Source organism: Typopeltis vanoorti, chromosome 5 (genome assembly GCF_054136105.1).
Source record: "Typopeltis vanoorti isolate ZY-2024b chromosome 5, IOZ_Tvanoo_1.0, whole genome shotgun sequence".
In the NCBI taxonomy this organism is placed as follows: Eukaryota; Metazoa; Arthropoda; class Arachnida; order Uropygi; family Thelyphonidae; genus Typopeltis; species Typopeltis vanoorti.
The window spans coordinates 26515657-26532682 of record NC_143553.1 but is presented as its reverse complement, the minus strand read 5'-3'; the positions used below and the strand labels follow the sequence as shown (position 1 = coordinate 26532682).

The following is a 17026-nucleotide window of genomic DNA, read 5'->3' as shown; positions in this document are numbered from 1 at the left end:
AAATGAAATATGGCTAAAGGAAGAATGACAGATGATTGGAATACAGGATTATTGATGAAAATATCAAAGAATGGCGATACAACAGAATGCAAAAAAAAAAAAAAAAAAAAACTGGAGAGGAATCTCTGACTTCTAAGTAAAGTTGGTAAAATTATCACTAGAATAACATTAGATAGAATGAAACATTTAATTGAATAGGAAGAACATGAAGCTTTCATATCTAATAGATCCTGCATACACCAAATAAATCTGAGAATAATTACTGAAGATGTCTTAGAAAGACATTGGGAATATACTGGACAACTAAAATTTCAAACAAGACATTATGAGACAAAACAAATTAATCTGACATCAAAAAATAAATAATGAAAAGACAATGGAAGGGGATAAACCATACACTCAGAAAACCACATAAGGATATAGCATAGACAGCCATGGAATGGAACCCACAAGGAAGCAGAAGGGGGATACCCTAAGATGACCCGGAGGAAAGAAATTGAAGAAATGAAACAGCTGGGAAAATTCTGGATCAATAAAGAAGCAATGAACAGAGGCCAATGGAGAGAATGATTGAGGTCCTGTACTCCGCAGGGAGTGAAGAGGATAAGTAATGCTCTGTGTTTATCACAGATATAATTGTATTCTGATGATGTTGGTTAGAAAAACAGCAAAATATTAGTGAGTTTAATAAATATTATTCCTCTCTTGGTGTTTTAATACCATAAAACATTATTATGAACCATCAACAATATATAAGCCTTTTTATACTTACTGTAGCATTAAAAGCATTTATAATCAGTCAGGTGTTTCAAAAGAGAATGTTTAGCAAAATGTACTGCTTTATGTTAATATTATACAAACAGCAATATCACTTTGAATTAACATTTAAAAGTTAGTAGTATTAACTTAGGAAGGTAACTGGCATATGACCATGCTTCATGTGGCAAAAAATAAATCATCAGACCAAATTTAAATAAACCAAAATACAGATAATGAAGATATTTTCAAACTCATCAAAATCACCTTCCAAGGAAGAGAATACATACATTAGCATTCAAAGAATGCCTTAAAAATTATTATTTTATTATTAGCACCCGATCTGAAGAGATAACATTCGATCTCCATAGAGTCAGACACTCATTGTGGGAGGTGCACACTATCACACACACACAAAGCTCATCCAACTGTGCCTTAAACACAACACACTCAGGCAATGCATTCCACTCACCAACCACTCTCCATGCAAAGAACCTGCTCCTCACTCCGCTGCTCACATCCTCCTTACACAGTTTCCAGGAATGGCCTATTGTTCTACCCCTCCCTCTCACATTCTATGAAAAATTTTTTACATTGAAAAATTGCTTTCTGTGAGGGTATTTAGTTCTAATATAAATTTATCATCAAAAACAAACAATGCTGTGCAACAGCATTGTTTGATTTTCCTGGCTGCATGCATTTGATTTTTTTATCACATTTCACTCCTCTAAGTAGTAATCATTGATAACAGTTTTCCTTCTAGAACAAATTTCTCATGGATTATCTCTTCACTTTGTTTTTTGGTCTCAGGTTCATAAAGGAAGAGCCAACTCTTGTCCTGGTAGTAATGCTGTTTAGAGAACTAAGTTCGCTGTCAGCTGTTCGAGTATTTGAACAGTGAATCAAAATCAGTGGTCAATCAACTGAGTTTTTCTCACAAACAGTATGGAACAAATTTGTTCAATTTGTCTTTTCCCATTTTTGTGGTAATTATTAACCTTATTAGTTCCTTATTTCCATTTAACTCACTTGATAGCAGTGTTAATCAGCAGTCACTTCCTAGTAAATGGCATATTCTGTCTACTATTTCAGGGTTGGTGATCATTTTTGGTCATTTACTTTGAGAATCATCTTCCATGCCCCATCTCTTTGAACACTTAAAGCACTGAAATGTCTGTGCTCAAAATAGAGCCTGATCTCCAAAAGCTTTTTGTAACATTTCATGCATATCAGTGAGATCAGTGGCTGATAGTGATGTTAAACAGAATGCACAAAGAACATCCATAAAAAATATAAATAAAAATAAAACTTAAGGCTAAATGCTGTGGAATTGACAGGTCTATCAAGGTCACATTTCAATGCTTCTCTAGTGTCCTCTTCCATAGTGATACTCATGTCAGATAACTTGTTTTATTTTGGTCTCATTATTATTAGTAGTAGTTTTTTTTTTTTTTTGCCACACCGTAAGCAAACTGTATATAAATGTCTAATCTTTAATTTATTTAATTGTATTTAATTGCAATTGTATTTAATTGTTTTGAATCAATCTGTAATAAGAACACATAATATACAAGAAATATTACAGAGGTATGAACATTGCAAATAAAATTATTTGATTCTTACCTGTACATAAAGTATTTATAGCTGGATAATTTATAACTGGAGAACTGCCAATAAATGTATTTGAAGAAGGCAACAGAGTAGGCACCGAAGTAGACTGAGCTTGACTGGGTTTTTGGAAGCCAGTTATAAAAGATGATGCAATAGACTGATGATATGAAGAAGAAAGTGTATGTACTGCATCAGATGCAAAAGCCTGAGATGATGGTACAGAATATGGAACAGAGGATGAAGACAATTCACCAGATGGCTGAGAAAATACAGCTAAGTCTTGCAGTTGAGGATGTGATTCAGCAAATGAAGCACTGGATAAAGAAGCATTAGTGACTCCAGAAGATGAAGACAGGGAATAAGAAGATATTTCTGGTGAATAAAGTTCAGATTTTGAAGAATGTGGATGCAAAGACTGAACACAAGAATGACCAGATGCAACAGGAAAAGACTGTGGATTCTGGTAAAACTGAAGTGGCTGCTGTAGTTGGCTTAATGTGGAGTCAGATGGCATATGCTGAGAAGACAAAGACTGGAAAGTATCCTGTAACTGTTCATTTGACTTTGAGGGTAAATCACCAGATGCATTTACTTCGATGTCAGCTATATAAAGAAAGTTAAAATGTGTTATTATAAGGTCTCATAATATACAGTTAATCACAAAAACAATCTGGAAGAATGCAGAGAAAACTAGCCACATTAATAACATATTTGAAATAAATTCAAATAGAATGCTTTACAACATGGCTATGAAAAAAATTTAGGGCAATAAAAACTTAAGACACAAGTCAGTTTGAAGAATTGATTAATTTCAAATCATAAATGCAAGAATTCCTATACTATTTAATTTAGATAATTCAATCTAATCCACTCTATGGAAGTGCAAACAAAGAAAAATTGCTCACACATACAGAGAGGACACTGTATGTGTGAGCAATTTTCAATTTAAACAGCAATGACAATATATATATATATATATATATATATCAAGAGGATTGGTCACTTCATATTTCTTGACTGTTGCTGTCACAACTTTACCTTCTTTCACTGCAAATGAACATACATGCTCCCATCTTTCATTAAATTATAGAGAGAAGACTATATAGGCTACAACTGGAACATAATCCTCCTGGAGTGCAGTTTGATATCTTTAATAAACTTGCAGCCATCTCCTGTAATAACTGCTTCTCCACATGGCAAAAGAAATTTCCAATTTAATCACGCGTTTAGATTCATCTCAAATTTATTTAAAGATTATGGGAAGAGATTATGCATTAGAAAGATTTTCCTCTCATAGTCTGCAGCTAAACAGTGCACATAACTACAATAATTCGTTAAAGGGGGGGGGGGGGGGTAATTGCATTTTAACAGATAGAATGCTGATGAAGTTTCATCAGCATTCTGCCTTTTTATTAGGTCAAAGGGATTTCGAGTATATTTGCGAACAGAGATATTCAACATAACTTAGCCAGTTTTGTTGTAAAAAGTGCCGCACATCTGAAGAAATATTAGTGACATAATAATAAAATAGCAAAATTCATAATGCTTCAGAATAACTTGATAATTTTGATAATACCAAAACAACATGAGACACATCTGTAGAAATCTATTATTATTATTATTATTAGAGTCCTTTTAATTATGAACTCTATAAAGATATACTTAATAAATTTGTATTTTTGTGTTTTTAAATAAATAAAGTTTCATTTTGTCACAGATGGTTTTTGCTGGACTACCTGGACTTTTAGGCTAATGTTCTTATCAATATTGTAAAAACTCAATTGCAGCTTAAATATTCCAAAGCACATTACATCGATTTTTTACTTAGGTCTAGTCCCATAAGAATGTTGTAAAAAATAACCTTGTTTGTCTCTGTATAATTTGCATTAGATATTTTTGTAAATAGCCCTTTGGAAATTAACTGTATATACTTCTTTAATAAGAATATGTTAGAGTGTTAAAAACAAAGGCAATGTTTTTTGCCAGAGCTGTATGTAATAGATCTACATGGCGGCATTAGAAAGATTGTTTGTTAAATTTTGTGTGTATGAGAAAGGCTTACAAGCTCTGCAAGTAAACACCTCCAAAGTCAGTCAGAAAGGTTCAGACAACTTTCTGATGGTCAGCAACTTACAATCAAAAGAAGGCAGAGAAGAGAACAAAGAGTGGCCTAACTTGAAACTTAAGATGAAAGAATCATGCTGAATTCTTTGGGGTTACTAACTTCATGTGAGGTCTCAGAGAAGGCATGATAAAAGGGGACAGAGCCAAGCATATAGGGCTTTCCGGATCCAGAAGTCGCTAGAGAGAGGGGGGGCTTCCCGTTTCCAGACATTGCCAGAGAGGAGCTTCCCGGTTCAAGTCTTAAGAGAAGGCTTCGAGTTGCTGAAGGGAGATGTTCCAATCGCCGGAGAAAAGCTTCCAGGCCAGAGAGGAATCCTGGTTGGCAGTTGGCGGCAATTCGAGTTAGTGGAGGCAGCAGAACAAGGAGGCAGTCGTCCAGGCATTTGTGGCGAGCTCAAGCAGAGGAGAAAAGGCAAGACAAAAATTACCCATAGCACCTTCGCTTGGAAGTTTTTCTTTTCGCTTTGGGAGAATAACTTTTTGCCGGAGCTGTATATGAGTACCACAGGGCGCAGTTCACAGTCCACTATTTTCCCGATGAGATATTTCTGAAGCCAGATTTCCTGAAGGAAGGTCAAGATCTGAGAGGGGAGAATTGCCTTAGAACTTTTTATACAAGACCTTTGACTGAATGTATGATACAGAGCTTTTGTAAGTTATATACCTATGTACAATTCTTCTTTATAATGTGTTTTAGTTGGACAATTAAGATTTAGATTAACAGTAACAAGAAGTGTCATTAAGAGAATCTATTGGCATATTTGAAGTTGATATAGAGTTTGTAAAAATAACTTAATAGAGTTGGCTAACCTCTTTGCAAGTATACTAGAAGTTTAATAAGTTAAAATTGTAAACAGAGTAAATAAGTTTTTGAGTTAAAGAAAGTTTTTGTGATCATTTTGAAAAACGTTCCAGAGACAACAGAGGTTTTTTTGTGTGCTGCTGATATTTGTATTAATTAGTTGGGTAAGAGCAGTTTCTATATCACATAAATAGGGCATTTGAATTTCAAGTTTATTATTATTTATAAATTAAATTGATTTTTCAGTTCATTTTTTTGTGCATCAAGACTCTAGTGATTTTAGGGTAAAATGTCGAGTAAAAAAGTGGATGTTAAGTGGAGGTTGGAGCATAGCAAGTTATCGTTACTATTTATTACCTCTACGTTTTAACTAAAGCTGGAATTATTATGCTTATTACTGCAACTTAAAAAAAATCAAAGCTGGAGTTGAATAAATCTTGTAATAAATAAATGTTGTAATTCCATAAATATGATGATTTTTGCTATAATTTTTATTACCATAAATTCAAAATTTTTATTTTTAGTGAGAATATCTGAACTTTACAGTTCATGGAGTTCCAATTTTTACCTTGATTAGCAAGTTTAATTTGATAGCATTTAAATTCTTTTTTTTTTTTAAAAAAAAAAACTTTTATCATTATACTAAATTATTATTATACCTTTTAATATTTTTTCAGTGTTCAGAATTTTTGTAGCAACTATGATGCTTGTCAACGAAGCTTGTCAAACAAAATCAATGTTCTCAAAATCAATAATCAACACTGCAATTGAAATTTAATTACATCTTTCTTTAAATTAATTATGATTCAATTACATGGAATATTTAAAAGTGTAAATAATATATATATTTAGAATTACATTAAAAGATTTTAAACTATTTAGAAAATTTAATATTAAATATAAAGTATCGTAGAAGTTGCATAATTATTTATAATCCATTAATATAAGTTAGTCATTTATTTATATATAAAATGACTTACAAGGTTGCTAGTTTAATATTGCCAAGATTTTTTTAATATTTATCGTATACATGTGAAATTCGTTTATATTTTTGGGAGGAGACACAATAAATGAATTGTGCGCCCAAAAGGGTCAAATATCGTAGAACAGTAAAAGAAATTCCAAAAAAAGTAATTAAACTGATAGTTTAGTTACCGTTATTTGGCTAGTACTTGTAAAGCAATACTGTATACAAGTGTATATACCTAATTATATGGTTAAAGCAGTTGTCGCAGTTGGTAAGAATATATTATTCAATTAATTTTTATTCTTATTTTACTGTTACTCATTTATTTTAACAAAACCAATATACTACTGTTTCTATTTTTGTATTTTTTAAGCTTTTAACGTAATTGTCTATTATATTTATACGTTTATTTTGGATTTAATAAATATATATTTCGCTTTTGATAGATTAATACACATAATGATGCCAAGAAAATTTGAATCCGGAGCTAGTAAAAGAAAACGACTTAGAGAAAATGAAAAACAGTTAAATAGTCAAAAGGGGGCAATTTTATTTGCGTTCTGAAAATGAAGACTTTCGTAGAACTGAAGTTGTATTTCACAGTTCTCGGAATGAAAATGAAACTTTGGTATCATTATCAGGAGGAGATGAAAGTGAAAATGAAGAACATCAAAATGACGTGGAAAACATAGGAGAGAAGGAAGTAAATGAAAAAAATCAAGAGGATTCTGAAGAAAATTTTCAATCAGAGTCTGTACTTACCAGCGTGGCCATTTGCTATAAATGAACAGTTTATCGAGTATATTTTAACAAATATGCCCCAGAATGTTGGTAAAATCGAAAATTTAAAAAAAAATATACAGAACGCAATAGAATATATGTCAGAAATGTAAATATATCACATTTTTACTGTAAAAAGGCGAATGGAACAAAGGAGAAATGACAGTGGCTAATTTTTTCAGAAATCAGCAAAGCAATTTACTACTTTGTTTGTAAATTGTTTTCTAAGTCAAATAATAGCTTAATGAAGGGTTTTAATGACTGGGGAAATATAACATGAACCTTATGTGATCACGAGCATTCTACTGAGCATATACGAGCAATGTGCACATATTGCAAAAGAAAATCAAGTTCTGTAAATAGTCGAATCGATTCTGAATTGATCAAACAAATACAATCTGAAGAAAATTATTGGAGAGAGATTTTAAAAAGAATAATAGCTACCATTAAGTTACTGAGTAAACTAGGGCGAGCATTTGGAGGAAATACAAGTGATATTTTTTCTGATTCTTGCAGAAATTAATTATCGTATTTACATTATTTAAGTGAATTTGATGATTTTTTAAAACATTACATGAAAATGTATGCCAACTGTGATTCTGGCAGATCAAATTATCATTCTTACCATACTTGTGATGAATTCATATCAGAAATTAAGGAAGCTGATTATTTTGCAATAATACTCGATTCAACGCCAGACATTGCCCAATAATGACCAACTAGCTATGATATTTAGGTAAGTTGTCACAAATTCTGATATTAGAGAAACATTTATCGGGTTCATCAGAATTACACAACATAATTCCTTATATTTAGAAGAGGTAGTATTAAAAAAATTAGAAGAATTATCTTTGGATATAAAAATGTGCAGAGGGCAAAGCTATGATAACGCTGCCAATATGAAAGGTATCTATACAGGTTTACAAGCTAGGCTGAAAAAATTTAGTCCCTCTGCACATTATATGCCGTGCTCTAGTCATTCCTTAAATTTAATTGGCAACTATTCCACGGAATCTTGTCCGGAAGCAGTGCAATATTTTCAAAATGTATATAATTACTTTTCATCTTCAACAAGATGGGGTATACTCCTTAAATATTTAGAAAAAAAAATCTTTAACAGTTAAAAGACTAAGTGAAATGAGGTGGTCCGCAAGAGCTGATGCTATATTGGCTTTGAAACGTGGATATAAACAAATTAAAGACGCATTACTTGAACTATCCATTTCTTCTCATGAAAAACCTATTTCTAAATTAGAGAGCTCATCATTGGCTGAACATTTTGACAAACCAGAAACAGCAATTTTAATTATGTGGGACAAAATTTTACAACGAATAAATGCTACTAGTAATTCTCTACAAGATCCAGATATGGATTTGTTTTTAGCTAATAATTTGTTACACTCTTTAGTTGGTTTTATTTTAGATATAAGAAATAGTTTTGCTGCTGTAAATGAAGAAGCAAATTTATTAACAGATGAGACAAAATTTAAAGATGAAAAAGAAAGAGTTAAAAAATGAAAAAAAAAATGAGTGACGAAGTTTCACAATCTAACAATGAGATTATATTACATGGGAAAGAAAATTTCACTGTGAACACTTTTAATGTCATTTGCGATAAGCTAATTTTGGAAATTAATGAAAGAACAAAAAGCTATTTCGACATATTAGATATGTTTGACATTTTTTTGATGGGAGGTATAGATCAAGACAAGTACAAGACTATTATTGATAAAATTTTACAAACTTATGGAACTGATATTGATCAAGAAAAATTTACTGATGAAGTTAAGCAATTTTTAATAATGATAAAGGAAGAAAATTCTTCAATTCAAAATATGTACTCAATTCAAAATTTATAAACGATGGGTTAAGGTGTACTTTTCCGAACGTAGAAACAATTTTAAAAATATTTTTGATGATGCCTATTTCAAATGCAAGTGCTGAACGCTCATTTTCAGTGTTGAAATGAATAAAAAATTATTTAAGAAGCAACTTGCACCAAAATAAAACAAGTGACCTGTCATTATTATGCATTGAATCAGATGTAATGGACTCTATCAATTATGATGACATTATAGATATATTTGCTAAAACCAAAGCAAGAAAAAAAAAATTTTAGTTATTAATTTTTTTATTTAAATTTGAACTGATTTATTTTTATACTTTTTTAAAATGCAAATACATGTATACATATGTTGTATTGTGTTATTAAAATGAGTTATTATAGAAATGTCGACTTATTTTCAATAAACTAAAAAAATGCTTATTTTTGAGGGCCTCATAATGATGTCGCGCCTCGGGCCTCCAAAAGTATAAATGTGGTGATAATAGCTTTAGTACTTTACCATAGGAGTTGTTAAAGAGGTGCACAAATAAATTAATGAAATAAAGAGCCAAAAGGTTTCACTTTGGCGATGTAAAAATTATTTAAATTAAGGGGATATTTAATCCCACATTATTTGTGGGATTAAATTTATTTATTGTGGGATTAAATTTATTTGTGCACCTCTTTATCAACTCGTACGGTAAAGTATTAAAGCTATTATCACTATAATCTTGGTATTTATTGGTCTATCTACTCACTGATGAGACCTCAATAAAGGTTGAAACCGGTCTGGGTAGTGACCTATCTCCCTTAATGTAAAACAACATACATCTCCTAGGGAATGAGTTTTACATTAAGGTTAATACTAAGAATATTGATCCTAGCTTTATCCACCTTTACTACGAGTTGCCGGGTATTGCACTACCCAGGTCTTTGCTTACGCTTGGACTCGCCGAACTTTTATAGCTTGCTATATTCGGCATGAAACTCTTTGATTTCTATCTTAGAGTTTCTTATTCGGCTTTGAAATAATGTGGGATTAAATATCCCCTTAATTTAAATAATCTTTACATCACCAAAGTGAAGCCTTTTGACTCTTTATTTCATTAATTAGTATATGTATATATTTTCTGCATAATTCAGATATTATGCTCCAATTTTTAAAGTAAGCGATACTTTTGTTATACTTTATCATTCAAAATATGTATATGCACATGCATCAAATGTGAAATTTCATTTCCATATTTTTACAATAGCATTGAACTTTATTTCGCTTTTGATAGTTTAACTCCCCCGAATTAAATTAAAAAGTATTTTTCTTCTGTTATATATATATATATTATTATTATTATTACAGGTATCTCCATGGAGTCAGTAGACTCATTGTGGGAGACCCAAACTATTGAAACAATATCTATCATATCTCTTCTTGAATTCGTTTACAGATGAAGAGCTCACAATTGAGTCAGGCAATGCATTCCACTCATTCACCCCCTCCAGGTGAAAAACCTTGTTCTCACACCCTTGTTAACCACACTTTACCTTAATTTCCAGGGATGACTTCTTGTTCTTCCATCACTATCACACAGCTGAAACATTTCCCCTGCATCAATCTTATAAAATCTTATAATTTAATGTTTCTATCATATCCCCTCTTCTCCGCCTATCAACCAACCTCTGCAATCCACAAGCTCTCAATCTATCAATGTAGGGAGCATTTTTTTACATCACTCACCAACTTAGTCACTCTCCTCTGAACACTCTATACGAGTGCTTCCCAAACTTCTGGATGTCAGGGCCCCTTTTGGAAAAATTAAAATATTTCACAGCCCCCCCCATGGAAAAAAAATCGTCATATAGATATTTGGTCGATTGGTAGAGCCTCTGCTACTACTAATGGCTCAGTTAGTAAGTTTGAGCGCAGTTAGTAGTTGGAAGGGGACCAATCGTTCGATGCTGTTGGCACACTCCCCCTCGATGAGTCTTTGGACACAATGGAAGTGTCAAATAATAATAATATTCACATTCAATACAAAACATACACAGCGAATATTGCAAAAATCAAATGCAAATATTACATTTTTAGCATCTTCTCATATACACATTTGACATGTCACATTATCTCATTTTTATATAGATAGATATTGTTATTGTACATTTGCAGTACAAGCACATGAAACATAAAACAATTAGTAATAAAGAAAGAACTAAAAACATAAAAAAAGTTTAATACTGTAACAATTTAATGTGATGGATGTGTTTCAATACTGCTACATAAAAAGTCAATATCAGGTGAAATATTTGAAACTGCAATTCTTAGATTTCTGCTTTGAAATGAAACTTATATGAATAAGCATATATTTACTAATATTCATTAAGCGCCAAAATACTCAGGAAGCAAAATATGTGAACTAACACAAATGTGTGATTTTTCCATTAAAATATAAAAATTTACAAAAAAGAAATAATACATAATAAAAATTAAATACGTTTCTTTTAAGATAAAAACAATCCACTTAGTCTTAAAACATTTTAAATTTGTTTTCATTATTTCACGGCCCCTTTTAACAAAAGTAACGGCCCCCAAGGGGGCGGTAGTCCACAGTTTGGGAAGCGCTGCTCTATACAACCTCCTCATCTCCCAAGGAATCCAGGTGACCAGACCTGAGCACAGTAATCCAAATGTGGAAGTATCAATGCTTTATAAAGGGGATATATAACCTCTTTATTTCTGGATGTCAGTGTGTTCCTCAACAACCAAGTAATACTATATGCAATCTTGAACACCTTAGCAATGTGTCCTCTGAACTTCATCGCCCTATCTACCAACACCCTTAAGTCCCTAGCCTCATCAATCTCTTGGAGTACTGTTCCATCAATGTAGTACACAGCTGGTAATCTTTTAATCCCAAAATGCATAACTTTACACTTTTCCACATTGAACTGACATCCATTATCTTTTGCCCATTCTACCAGCTTATTTAAATCATCCTGCAAACTTTCAACATCAGCTTGATTTTTTATTGCGCTACCCAACTTTGCATCATCAGCAAACAACTGAATATCTCCCTGTAAGCCATTTCCTACATCATTTATGTACAAATTAAACAACAATGGCCCAAGCACAGAGCCCTGAGGCACACCACTGGTCACCTGCCTCATCCTGGACTCAGCTCCTCCATACACCACCTTCTGGTATCTCTCCCTGAGCCATTCTCGTATCTATATCACCAATTTAGTATCAATTCCCATCTGCTCTAATTTGCGTAACAGTGTTCCATGGGGTATCCTGTCAAGGGCCTTAGCAAAATCCAGAAGTACCACTGTGTAGCCAGTTCCTTTGTCCAACTCAGATGTCATTCTATTATAAAAAGTAATAAATTGCTAAAGCAGGATCGACCTTTAACAAAACCATGTTGGTCCCTATAGAGTATCATATCCTGATCCACCCATTCTTGAATTTTGTCTTTAACCAACTTTTCCAATATCGTTACCACCACTCCCGAGATGGCGATTGGCCTGTAATTAACTACCGCAGTTTTAGAGCCCCCTTTATGCAAAAGAACCACTTTGCCTTCCTTCCACTCCCTAGGACCATACCAGAGTTCAAACTTAAGTTAAATAACAAAGTAAGAGGTGTTGACAATTCCTTTGCACATTCACGCAACACCCGAGCCGCTATTCCATCTAAACCTACAGCAGTGTTTACATTTAAATTTTGCAATATACATACTAAGTGCCTCTGATTTCTTAACTTCAATTCTCACATTAGTTTTTGCTACATCTACAGAGATATCCTCACTTAGGTGATAGACTTTTGAAAAGTGATCACTCAGTTACTCTACTATTCCATCTGAATTTGTCACCTCAATACCATCAGCACACACTAAAGTTATCCTTCCGAAGTCATTCTTCCATTTACTTGCTATATAGCGAAAGAACTTTGGGATTACACTTCATCTCCTTGGCTAAGATCTTCTCATAATCTGATTTAGCTTTCTTACTATGCTGGTAACCTTCCTAGCTTGAGCCATGAACTGCTTATGGATGTACTGATCGCGTTTCTCCTTGTAAATTCTCAAAAACATTTTCTTTTTCTTTCTTTCTTTTTTTTTTTTTTTTTTTTGCAGATCGAGCTTGATACTACTACTCATCCATCTAACGCCTACCTTGTTTATCTTCCTGACCATGGGGACACACACAATATGTATGTGTTTGTTTATATACACATATATGTGGGTGTTTATATACACATATATATTGTTCTTTCGAAATGTCTAACAGTCTGTTTTCGAAGGAATAATAAAAAATAAGAGGAACTAGAATACTCTTTCCAGTTCCTCTTGAAGATGAATTTTTAAGTTGTTTTTATAACACAGAGAAAGTAATTTATAGTATATTTTTGAAGGAATAAAATAAAAATAGGGATAACCATTGGGAGTATCTCATGCCTTCTCTGTGCAAACTTTTTTCTTGTCAACAACCACAAAACTTTGGTACCAATACCATGTTATTACTATATGTAGGGAAATTAACATCAAAGATGAGACTAAATATGTTTTTTCAAGCCTCCAGCAAACTGAGTGATGGCCTTGCATTGTGCTTTATTACAGAACCAAATCATAATTATATCAGATGTTATAATTATTATTATTACGAGTATCTCCATGGAGTCAGTAGACTTATCGCAGGAGACCCAAACTAGCAAAACAATATCTGTCATATCTCTTCTTGAATTCATTTACAGACGAAGAGCTCACAACTAAGTCAGGCAATGAATTCCACTTATTCACCACCCTCCAGGCAAAAAACCTTGTTCTGACACCCTTGTTAACCACACTCTTCTTCAATTTCCAGGAATGACCCCTTGTTCTTCCATCACTATCACACAGCTGAAACATTTCCCCTGCATCAATCCTATAAAAACCTTTCAGTAATTTAAATGTTTCTATCATATCCCCCTCTTCTTCGCCTATCAACCAACCTCTGCAATCCACAAATTCTCAATCTATCAATGTAGGGAGCATTTTGACATCATTCACCAACTTCGTCACTCTTCTCTGAACCCTCTCCACAGCCTCCTCATCTCCAAGGAATCCTGGTGACCAGAGTAATCCAAATGTGGAAGTATCAATGCTTTATAAAGGGGAATAATAACCTCTTTATCTCTGGATGTCAGTGTGTTCCTCAACAACCAAGTAATCCTATGTGCAATCTTGAACACCTTAGCAATGTGTCCTCTGAACTTCATCTCCCTATCTACCAACACCCTTAAGTCCCTAGCCTCATCAATCTCTTGGAGTACTGTTCCATCAATGTAGTACACAGCTGGTAACCTTTTAATCCCAAAATGCATAACTTTACACTTTTCCACATTGAACTGACATCCATTATCTTTTGCCCATTCTACCAGCTTATTTAAATCATCCTGCAAACTTTCAACATCAGCTTGATTTTTTATTGCACTACCCAACTTTGCATCATCAGCAAACAACTGAATATCTCCCTGTAAGCCATTTCCTATATCATTTATATAAAAATTAAACAACAATGGCCCAAGCACAGAGCCCTGAGGCACACCACTAGTCACCTGCCTCATCCTGGACTCAGCTCCTCCATACACCACCTTCTGGTATCGCTCCCTGAGCCATTCTCCTATCCATATCATCAATTTAGTATTCATTCCCATCTGCTCCAATTTGCATAACAGTGTTCCATGGGGTCAAAAGCCTTAGCAAAATCCAGAAGTACAACTGTGTAGCCAGTTCCTTTGTCCAACTCAGATGTCATTCTATTATGAAAAGTTAATAGATTGCTAAGGTAGGATCGACCTTTAACATAACCATGTTGGTCCCTATAGAGTATCATATCCTGATCCACCCATTCTTGAATTTTGTCTTTAACAAACTTTTCCAATACTTTTACCACTACTCCTGAGGTGGTGATTGGTCTGTAATTAACTACCACAGTTTTAGAGCCACTCTTATGCAAAGGAACCACTTTGCCTAACTTCCACTCCCTAGGGACCATACCAGAGTTCAAACTTAAATTAAATATCCAAGTAAGAGGGGTTGACAATTCATTTGCACATTCACGCAACACCCGAGCTGATATTCCATCTAAGCCTACAGCAGTGTTTGCATTTAAATTTTGCAATATATTAAATACCTCCGATTTCTTAGCTTCAATTCTCACATTAGTTATTGCTACAGGTACAGAGATATCCTCACTTGGGTGATAAGTGAGGATATCTCTGAGGAGACTTTTGAAAAGTGATCACTCAGTAACTCAACTATTACATCTGATTTTGTCACCTCAGTACCATCAGCACCCACTAAAGTTATCCTTCCGAAGTCATTCTTTCTTTTACTTGCTACATAGTGGAAGATCTCTTTGGGATTACCCTTGATATCTTTGGCTAAGGTCTTCTCATAATCTGATTTAGCTTTTCTTATTATGCTGGTAACCTTCCTAGCTTGAGCCTTGTACTGCTCATAGGTGTACTGATCGTCTTTCTCCTTGTAAATTCTCCATAACATTTTCTTTTTTTAATGGCAAAAACAATAAGAAAAAATCATTTGCACTTTCTTTTCAAAACACAAAGAAAGAACATTCTAAATTCACCCAATGAAAAAGAAAATACTACATATTTTTTTTCTGTTATCTGATTTTTTTTTCTTGTAATACAAAGAAGAAATCACTGCATATAACATCCCCATGTTATATGCAGTGATTCATCCCCATGTTATATGCAAGAGGGCAAAAATCTGGAAATTGATTACGTTATAACGAATAGAGAAATCATGTCGGAAAAAATTATTCATGTAGGAGTTCTAATATCAGCAGACATAACAACATTTTCTTCTAGGTTAGATACGTAGCATTGTTGAAGTAGCTAAACCTTTGCTACTATTTTACAGTAAAAATGAATGGGTATGTTCCCCAAGTGATTTACGTTTGCAACAGTTGTCTTGCGAATGATTTATAAAATAAATTCTCTGAAATATCTGCAGATTGAAGAGGTCTATAACTCCTCTCTCCCCCCAAAAAAAAGAAGATTATATAATGCACCCAATATCTCATACACCCAATATCTCGAGAAGAGGTACAAATAGCCTTAAAATTTACCAAGAATGGCAAAGCTGCAGGAGTGGTTGGTATACTCCCTGAGTTCCTAAAACATCTTGGTCAACATGGCCAAACATGGCTGGCTGCCCTTTTCTCAGAAATTATCATGACTGGAAAATTACCAAAGCTGTGGCGGGAAGCCAAAATAATTGCCGTGCCCAAACCAGGGAAAGATCCATATGAAGTGAAAAACCTACGACCTATCTCTTTACTTTGCACCACCTTTAAGCTCTTTGAAAGAATTCTCCTTAAAAGAATTTCGCCACTCATTGAAAGAGCACTCCCGACTGAACAACCTGGCTTCAGGCCAGGAAAAAGTTACTGTGACCAGGTCATGGCCCTGACAACTCAAATTGAAGCAGGCTTCCAGAAGAAACTTAAATCTGGAGCCACTTTCATTGACCTAACATCTGCTTATGACACTGTCTGGATCAGGGGCCTCAAGGCTCCTAAAACTAGGAAATATTATAAAATGTAAAAAAACTCTACAACTTTTTGAATCTATTCTCTCCAACAGAAAGATTCTGGTCCATATTGGTGGAAAAAAGAGCAGGCCCAGATTCCTTCGCAACGGTCTTCCTCAGGGCTCTGTGTTATCCCCTATACTTTTTAACATCTATGTGTATGATCTACCTCATACCAGATCAAGCAAGTTTATGTATGCCGATGACCTAGCGATCTTACATCAATCCACCTCCTTTACCAACTTAGAATCAACCTTGAATACAGACCTGAACACTCTGGAAGAGTACTTCAAGCAGTGGTACTTGAAGCCAAATCCAATGAAAACAGTGTCCTCAGTATTTCACCTGTACAGTGCAGAGGCAAATTGACAACTCAACCTTTCTTTCTGTGGAAAAATGGCAGAACACGAGCCTCACCCAAATTACCTTGGAGTGAGCCTGGACAGAAGCCTAACCTATAAAAGGCACATCATCAACCTCTCCAATAAAATTAAAACCAGAAATAACATCATTTCAAGGCTTGCTGGAACAACCTAGGGGGTTGTGGTGCAGAAGTCCTAAGGTCGTCT

General features: G+C 33.8%; 1 protein-coding gene across 1 annotated transcript in view; it reads right to left on the bottom strand.

The window, feature by feature from the left end:
• PAPLA1 (Phosphatidic Acid Phospholipase A1) overlaps positions 1 to 17026 on the bottom strand; it is a 316868-nt gene that overhangs the window by 283838 nt on the left and 16004 nt on the right. Inside the window, exon 2 of the mRNA XM_090392296.1 lies at positions 2380 to 2970. Coding sequence (XP_090248422.1) covers positions 2380 to 2970 — 591 coding nt within the window. The remainder of the gene's footprint in view (positions 1 to 2379; positions 2971 to 17026) is intronic.